This window comes from Columba livia, chromosome 14 (assembly GCF_036013475.1).
Source record: "Columba livia isolate bColLiv1 breed racing homer chromosome 14, bColLiv1.pat.W.v2, whole genome shotgun sequence".
NCBI classification, from domain to species: domain Eukaryota; kingdom Metazoa; phylum Chordata; class Aves; order Columbiformes; family Columbidae; genus Columba; species Columba livia.
In genome coordinates this window covers 10223112-10232321 of record NC_088615.1, presented here as the reverse complement: position 1 = coordinate 10232321, position 9210 = coordinate 10223112, and the positions used below count along the sequence as shown (strand labels likewise).

The following is a 9210-nucleotide window of genomic DNA, read 5'->3' as shown; positions in this document are numbered from 1 at the left end:
CCAAAATTGTTAATTGAAAAGGCAGTCCGGCGGGGACAACCCTTCTACGGTGTCAAGGCTAGGACCTTCCAGCCCTCCACCCTTATTATACTTTCGAACAACCTGCTGGTGTTCCTAGACAGAGTAGAGAAATAGTTAAGGCAGAGGGGAAGCAGCGAGAGCAGCCCCTCGACTCCACGTCCCCTAGCCGGGCATGGGCGCTGGGACTGGGGGTGTGTGGGACCGGGATGCAGTGGAGCGGGGTCCGTGGGATCGGGGCCCCGGGCTGGCCGGAGCAGCGCGGGTGCCGCTGGGGGCACCATTTTCTGTTTGTGTTCCTATTTCTGTGCTGGAAGAACAAACAGGGAAGTGGTTTTCTGCAGTCTCATTGCAGCTCACAAACAGAGCACAGAATTCCGCCGGTGTTGCTCAACTGTCACAGCGTCAGAGGTGACGGCGCAGGGGGACCGAGCACGGCGCATCCCTTAAAGTGCGGATGAGCGCTGGGAAGAGGTGATGACCAAATACTTTTTTTTTAATCCACAACTTCTGCAGGTTTCTGTGCCTGTTCCCTGTGTGCACAGGCACGTATGAATTTCTCCAGTTCGCTTGCTACAATCCAGAATGGTTCAGTCTTGCACACAGCCCCTGCACATGGTGCTGTGATACCACCAGGAGCTCCACAACCCACGTGGACTTGATGTTTGCAGGGAGCTGGGAAACGTCAGCGGATTCCCCAGAGCACAGGGATCCTGGAGGGGTTCACAGAGGGCGAGGAGTCCATTGGAAGGAGTTGTTTGCTGGCTGGAAGGTTGCATCAGGCATTTTGGTTTCCTATGGATGGGAGTGAGGACAGGAGCTCAGGATCTGGGCACACACATTTGTGGGGGTGCTGAAGAGTGCTGCTGCCTTTGCTGCTCCCAGCTTACATGGGTTGGGCAAAATTGCATTTCCAAAAGCTCTTCTCCAGCCCTCCCCTGCTGCGAGGCAAGACCGGGCAGCCTGAAGCCATCATCTCAATTTTACCGCCAACCCTGTGGCTAATTTGCCCAAAGCCCTGGTGATTTACATTTGTTTAGGCTGATGGAGGGCCATCATCTTCCTTGCTTTAGCATTTATCTGCCTTTCTCAGCTTGAACAAAGGCAATGCTGAACATGTGTTAGTTTGCAAGCAATTCCGTTTTTGAGTTTCCAGGCATTAAGGCAGGACTATGTCTGTGGATTCGAGTTGCAGACACTTCAGGGGGATGTTCATTTGTTTATAAAAGAAACTCACATCTGTTTCTGTTTGAATTTTTAAAGCAAGCATACATAGAAAGCTTTCTCTTGGTTTCTGGCTCTGTAAAAGCTAGATTTTGGGCCAAGTTTGACCTAACAGTGACCTTTCCAAAGTATTACAAATTTTTTTGGTATTTGTTTATGACTTTAATAATGATGCCATGTGGGGAGTGGGTCAGTTAAAGGTGAAATTAGCTTCTAATGTAAACAAACGATTCATTTTGGAGCAGAGACCGTATTTTGTGGGACTTCCATTGCTTACCAGTACACCAACTGAATTGGTCCCAAGAGCTTGCTCTCTGCAAGGCTTGGCCCTGGGAGTGCAAGGGATGTGGGCGATGGGTCCCCCGCACTGGGTGCTGAAGGGGTGTCGGGAGGCAATAGCTTGCCCACCCACCATCAGACTTTATAACCCTGTGCTCCAGGTGGGGAAATGGCCCAATTACCCTTCTCCTACAGTAAATTCCTCTGTTAAGTACCATGCAGGTTTACTACTGTTTGCCTGCTCAAAAAGATGAGTCCCTGGGAAAACAGCATCTTCTAAGCACTGCCTGGAAGTTAACCCTTTTCTGCAAGGGATTGGTTGAATTCCGTTTTTTTTGCCCCAAATTTCACTCCCTTTAGGCCAGCAGTACCTCGTTGGCCATCGTGTGCCATCCTCTACCCAGGCGGTCGCTGCCTTTCAGAGCTGCTGTGTTCAGAGGTGTCAGTGCTCAACCCAGAATTTCATTCAGAGCAATTGAAATGCAATTTGGTTCAGAGGATGCTGTCTTGAATCCTGCCAAACAGTGGCAAAATGATTTACTGAAGTAGGGCTACTGTTTAGCTATAGTGTGAACCAGTTCTGTATGTGGATATAAATTCATACTGTTATATAGTGAGCACGTAAAAGTGTGTTGTGTAGGTAGGAGTAGGACAGGAGCAGGGTACAGGGACCAGGTTTGATTAAAGGGTTGATCAGTGGATCTTTTCACGTTTAGCAGACCTAAATCTAGTCCCAGCATCCTGACACCTGTGCTGTGCATTAATCATATACCTTTTTCCCTCCCTTGGAAGGAGAGTGATGTCAGTGACACTGTCTTGCTGTAAAGGCAAAGATGGGAAACACTGGAAATCTCCCGGGCTACGGGCAGCATTCCTTTGCTTCAGCTCAGGTGTTTCTTTTCCCCATTGAATTTGGCTTATTTAATCTCTCTGACTAGGCTCTCCAGAATCCATGAAAGCATAGCTTTGTGCTCCAAAGCCTATTTGCCACTTCAAACCAGTAGGAACCAGTTCAAAAGGTTCAGGTAGAATTTCCCCTAAAAGTAAATAAATTGCAGTTAGAGTTGTCTTGGACATCATATTCCCCAAGCAAATTTTAATGACTACGTGGAACAAAGCTGGTGTAATAACATCTGTTTCCCCTTGAATCACTGGGGGAAAGTGTTGATATTGCTGTATTCTTGAGGAACATTTTTAATCATGTTTTGACAGGGTGATGCCTTACCACAACACTGATAGTTAAAATGTTTATGATACTTTGTAGTATTATCCCTTATAATGGTGTGATAAAACAGATAACATATATTATAAAATACAGGAATTGCAAGGAGTTTAAATATTTCTGAGGAACTTTTCCTGTTGTTTTGGGGGAAATGGCATGGTCTAGTCTGTGCCCATAGTACCTGCTGTGAGCACACCACACAAAACCACTGGTTTATTATAATTCCTACTTAGCGTTTGTGGAAGCAGTGGTGTGTGTGCCATGTTAACAACCCTGGATTCTTACAAAATATCTCTGAAAGTACTAGGAAGCTTTCCATCCAGAGCTCCCAAAACCCTGCACTGGGGACTGACCACACAGGCAGGCTCCTCCCCTTCTTCCTCCCCTTCTTCCTCCCCTTCTTCCTCCCCTTCTTCCTCCCCTTCTTCCTCCCCTTCTTCCTCCCCTTCTTCCTCCCCTTCTTCCTCCCCTTCTTCCTCCCCTTCTTCCTCCCCTTCTTCCTCCCCTTCTTCCTCCCCTTCTTCCTCCCCTTCTTCCTCGTCCTGGTACAGGTACTTGACTTTCAGTTCAGAGTGCCTAGTTTGTGAGGGGCGAGTTGAGGAGAATGTGCTGATTTCAAGCAGTTCTGTGGCATGTCCAAACTCACAAAGCAAATCAGCAGCCGAGCTTGAAGCGGGTCTCCTGTCCTCCTAATCGATGCGGTGGTACCCGCTGCCATGGTTTTGTCTCTGAGAGGATGGAGAAGTCACAGCAGCTGTGCAGAAGCCACTTGCTCAGCCCCTGGGAGCTGCAGTGCCAGTGAGGGGCTGTATGGCTGTGCCAGAGCGGGCAGAGCAGCTCTGGGTGATGGGAAGCATGTCTTAAAGTCTTAGAAGAAGGAGAAACCACCTGAGTGGGAAGATGAGTCAGAGGGTAAAACCCCGTCTCGCTGTACACAAGGGTCCTCTTGAGCACCCCGATGCGTGGACTTCCCCTGCAGACATACTGAGAGTCCGCAGAGTTTCCGTTCTTCCATCTGTGCGCTTCTCAGATTTGCAGCCCAGATGGTTGGTCCTGGCTTTTGTCCCATCCAGCAGTTCCGTGGTCCATGATGGGGCATCCCCTGCCATGGGGCATCCTCTGACAAAAGGACATTTGGTCGTGCATCCTGCGCAGGCAAATTGAGTGACCAGAGTGTGCTGACTGTACCTCCTAGAAGCTGGGAAAGCTGGTAGAGAAACACTGACACCCTTCAAGTTTTAAAAAAAGTGCTGTGAGGGTTTTTTTCTTCATTTTTTTAAGCCCCTGTGTAAGTTGCCTGTTGTGAGGGAGGTACTGGCTGGTGCTGGGACAACACGGTGTGCAGATATTCAGAGATAACAGTGATTTGGTGCTGAGATGAGTTTCCTGGGCATTAAGTGTAATGTTCAATTTCTTTTGTTACAGATGGAAGAAAAACGACGCAAGTACTCGATCAGCAGTGATAACTCAGACACCACTGACAGTAAGACCTTTAATTCAAGGCTTTGAACGAGATAACTAAGCTGTTCACCTCCAGCAGGGAAAACGCTTGAATAATTACTTTGCAAAGAGTGGAGGATGCTGCATTTACTGGGAAGTCTCCTCACAATGAATTGTGCACTGGGCTGGGTTTGTCAGAAGTGCAGCCGCAAGCTGATATCAATTTAAATGCCTAGTTGTGGCTCCTCTTAACTGGTGAGAGCGTCTCACTCGCCTTGTGTGAAGGGAGAACTGCTGATTGCAGATCTGCTACCGAAGCAAACACCCTTTGTAGACAAGTTGTTCTTTCTTGTGAGCTGCAGCCTGAGACCAGTTAACTCTTGACTGAGTTGTGCTGGGGGAAAGGGAAGTTTTTGCCAGAGTCAAGGTAAAACCAGAGCTGCCTTGCTCCCTTCTTGCAAGCTGGAGAGCGATGTGGGAAAGGGGTAAGGCTCAAGCCAGCAAAGCTTGCAAGCCCACGCTTGCTTTTCAACGTCTACCTCACTTCATAATTCAGGAAAGCGCAGAAGCATGTGCTCAACAATAAACATGTGCAAATGTGCTGAATTTTGGCTATAAATAGAGCGCTTTCCTCTCCCACTTATTCCTGGGTTTCACCCACTGCAGACATACCGCAGTGCCTTAGTGTTCGGTACCCTCCAGGCACTAGTCTAATCCCTCGTCTGGGATCTGGAGTTTCCTACTAGTTGCTCTTGATTTCTTACAAATGTCACAGTAATTTCATCTGGGCCGTGCTGGGAATTTGCTGTCCACGCTTTACAGGATCTGGCTGCTGGATACCCGAGAACGAAAGGGGCTTTGCTAAAGACACTAAATTTCTGGGCTTTTTCTTAACAGGATGATGGGGAGATTACAAGGGGTTATGGAAAGGCTGATCTTGCTGGGTTTGGCTGCTGTTCCCACAGCCTTAGCCAAAAAACTAGTCAGTGTGAGTGGAGTTTGCACCACTACTGCCAAGGGGAACCTGCTTTTTGGCAGATGGAGGGGACCCCTGTCCTGCTGGAGCCCTGGAGGGGGGGTCTGGGCTGGGCCTGTGGAAAGTGTTTCAAGCTCTGTCAACACTGCTTGCTTCTTGTAGAAGAAAACATCTCTATCTCAGAAAGGGGTTTGTTTTGGAAGCCGTTCTCCAAACTTCCCGTCCCCTCTTGCCCAGATGCTCAGAGGCTTTCCCAAGCCAAGCTGTGCTAGTGGCTGCTCTGCCTTTTGGGGTAAGGCATCTTTAATCATGGTGTTAAACACCGTGGCCTTATCTCTATTGGGCTTGGCTATTTATGCTGCAGGTGATACCTAAGCTGTTGACAAACGCTCTCCTGCAGGATAATTGTAAAATAAGCGATGACCTTTTTTTATGCCTGTGCCAGGGAAGGATGGCGTGTTACCTAAGTCTACAGAGTTGCAGCACCATGTTGTATGTTGAGAAGAGGGGACAAGGTGGAAATTAGTGGCTCAGTTTCTCAGTAGAAATGGTGGATCTGCTGCTGCAATGGTTTGAGCAGCTCAATGAGTAAAGCAACGTTTCCTGGTGTCTACAGCACAGGGACTTCTACAGTGGGTTTTGCCGATGTGGTCCTGTTATCTACTGAAATAATAAAAAAGCGCATTTACCTGGAGTCTGCTTCGATGACGCGGAGCCTGATGCTGCAGTCAGGAAAGCAGCTGTTCTTTGGGAACAGCTCATGCTGTCAGGTGTGGTCTTCATTTTGTGAAGTACAAGAAAGTGAGTTTATCAAGTGAAGAGTGCAAAGTGAACTAATGCCCCTTCCACTGCAAGCAAAAAAAAAGGCATGTGAGGTGTATTTGGGATCATGAGGGACTCAACTGCCTGAGCTGGTGGAGGAGGGACATTTCCCACTGTGCTGGTACCACACTGGGGACAACCCCAGTCTCTCATGCAAACTCAGGCCCCAGCTCTGAACCCCTTCTGAAGTCCTTCATGTGTGGCTCCGTCATGTTTGGCATTTGCTTATGTGCACAGTGTTATTTCCTCCTATTCAGCCATCCAAGGATAAAATCAGCGTTAAATAGGCTTATTGGTAGTTCATCTGTTGCAGCCCCACATTTTTATATAGTGGAATATGGGGGGATCCTGCTATGCAAAAGATCCAGCTGCCAGCATTATTGTAAAAGGATTTCAGTAATTAGTTTATTATATATTATTATTAAATACATATAGGTTTCATGTCTTTTTAAGTGATAGTAACACCTGTGGGTTGGAAATACATATTAATAACATAATGGTCACAGCACATTTCAGGCTTCAACTGCACTTGCCTTGTTCAGGTGGTAGTGGTGCTGATGATCCTGCTGCAGACAGGATGGTGAGAGCCCATTCATAATGGTCCCAGAGTAAAGTGATCCCAAACCCCAAAGCAAATGCTCTCTTACCGCCAAAAATGTAAGGTGCAATCTCTCGGTGTGTTCTGCTTCACGGTTCTCGCTTGATGCTGAACTGCACACAGGTGTGGGAGTTATTAGTCCTGACAGTGACAGAGGAGTTATACCCAGTCTGGTCAGTATTTCTGAACATGGGGACTGAAGCCCTTAAGCAGTTCAGATACTTGTCTTTAAGCAGCCTTGTTAGAAAATTTTGATCTTATCTCCTTAATTCCTGATTCCAGGAATGGGCCTTGGCCCATTCCCTCATAGAAGCTGTTCTTACTCATGACTTTGGGTTTCTCATTTCTGATGTCTGCATTTGAAAACAGTGTTCGTAAATTTCAGCGGCCTCTGTATCTATAGCAGCAGGAAAGTGACATTCACCTGTTTTGTTTAGGTACCCTCGGATGTGCACAAATATAAAGGTCTTGTCACCTCTTAACATTGACCCAAAGTGTTGGTTGAGACAGTAGTAATGGCAGTGGGGCTGGTGACAAAGATATGGAAAAAGCTTTGTCTCTTTCCCAGGTAACCTGTCTCTGTTACCTCGTTGCAGGTCACACCACATCTGCCTCCAGATGCTCCAAAATTCCAAACACCAAATCCACCTGGTCACGGCAGAAGGAGAAGAAGCCCTCTGAGGTATGTGGGCTTTTGCCAAAGGAGAGTTTTGCCCCGGGGCCATGCCTGCCCAGGTGTGGTGTCAGCCAGCGTGCCCATGAATGTGGGTCGTGGGTGCCAGGACAGGGCATCCTCTGAGAAGCTGAAGCCCACAGTGCAGAAGAGCAGGAGGAGGTACCCAGTGGGCATCTGGAATGAAGGATGAGGGAGGGGGGTCCTTGTGCCTGCTCCATCCCTGTTGATGCAATTGGGAAGAGGTTGAGTTTGTTGGGAATGGGAGGCTGGACAGTATCGTGATGGCTATGTGCTAAGGTTCTCTGTTTGGGTGCCCACCTGGGTGCTCTTTCATTAATGCCACAGGTCGTAGCACTGGTGGGTGCTCAGTGGTGTGAAGGCTCGTCCTGGTGAAGAAGTGGGAGGTGCAGAGAGCTGTGAAATGAAAGACAGTGCAGCTGGGTTGGAGATCATGTTGTGTCGGCTTCCTCCGGTCACAGAGCTCGAGGGCATTAAGCCGAGGCTGTTGGTGTCTGACCTTGCCACGGGGTTTACCCTCGCCCCTTGCTGGCCTAGGCAGTGCTGCCCACCCTGAGGACATCACCCAGGTCCCCTCTGTCAGCTCTGCGGTGTAGGGTCTGGGATGGGGTCAGGAGGAGCTGCATTCCCCGAGGACCGTGCCGTGATGATGCCGTGCCCTGTTTTCCCTTGCGTGCCTCGGATACATTTCCACTAGACATGGAAACTATACTCGGCATGAGCTGCTGTTGTAGCAACTGCCGTGTTTAGCCCTGGTCCTCTTCGTTTCAAGAGCAACCTGAGCAAAGCCAGAGGAACATCGTTCTCACATTCCCTTTCCTCTGGACCCGGGTCCAGGGTCAAACAGAGCTAAGTTTAGCAGCAGGTGAAGCTGGCCTGGCTAATGCTGGCTTCAGGCTGTAAATTCCTCCCCAAGCCCTCACGTTACACCTCTCCGGAGGCCGTGGCCCAATAAGCATAAACCTCTAACATTCTGTCCTGCCTTTGCATCAAGCTGAGTACAGATTTTGAGGTTTTCGTGTGGTCGCTGCCTGAATTACAGCTGCACTTATTTCTTATTGCTGTGACAGATTTACGTTGATATATCTAATGTGTTGGCAGTGGACAGAGATTTAGAAAGTCCGAGTTGCTTGTGTCTTGGTTAAAGAGCGGGGCTGAAAAGCTGTAATTACCAGCTGAAGTAATTGGAAACACTCCAGAGAGCGAAGAACCAGGGGTACAGATGTCACTGGCTGCTGACAAGGCTGTCAGAAAGTTGCACATTAGCGCTGGTAATGTCATTTTTTGATTATAGATGTGTCTCTTGAAATGCGTGAGGGGCTATATTCTGTGACCCGAGTCCCCTGCTGAAAAGGTGAAGTATTTAGAGCATCTCCTCTTCCTGGGGCACTGTTACCTCCTGTCCCAGAATATCTGCCCATTCCTGTGCCTGTTGAGTCCATAAAGGCACCAGATTAGCCGTGTAGGTGCTGTCAGGAGTCCGGTGGAGATGCCCAGCATTAGACCTGGTTGCATGTCTGAGGATTTCATTTCAGTCCTGTCACCAGCAGTGTCACACATGCCACCCTGCTGCTACCCAGTAAAATCCTCCTCCAAAAGAGTCTGCGCTGGGAGATCTCTTTCTGCATCATTGCTACAGACACTCTTTTGTCTTTAATATTAATTAGCTTTATCAGCCAGCCAGGAGTTTACCTGGCTGCTAATGTAAGTCGGAGCCAAGACTCCAAGTGAAAACGCTTCTGCACTTTGTGAAGGATGTGCAGACCCAGATGCAGGTTTTGCTGCTCTGCAACAGCTGGAGTGAAAATTGGATGTTAGTCCATGGGATCTGGGAAGATGTCAGATGTGGGACTGCAGAGACCAGGTACTTCCCTTCTGCTTCATGCTCTATTATGCCCAGAGGGTGGTTCTCAGTGCAGTGTAGCTCTGGAACAAAT

At 48.5% G+C, this 9210-nt stretch overlaps 1 protein-coding gene across 3 annotated transcripts in view; it reads left to right on the top strand.

Annotated features, from left to right (window-relative positions):
- JADE2 (jade family PHD finger 2) overlaps window positions 1-9210 on the top strand; it is a 78466-nt gene that overhangs the window by 2904 nt on the left and 66352 nt on the right. For 2 of the 3 annotated variants that reach the window (XM_013367359.3, XM_005503478.4), the window contains exons 2-3: window positions 4169-4226; window positions 7176-7261. In XM_013367359.3, the coding sequence (XP_013222813.1) occupies window positions 4169-4226; window positions 7176-7261 (144 nt within the window). Of the gene's footprint in view, window positions 1-362; window positions 493-4168; window positions 4227-7175; window positions 7262-9210 lie in introns of all 3 variants that reach the window. The other variant, XM_013367358.2, reaches the window with a different exon arrangement.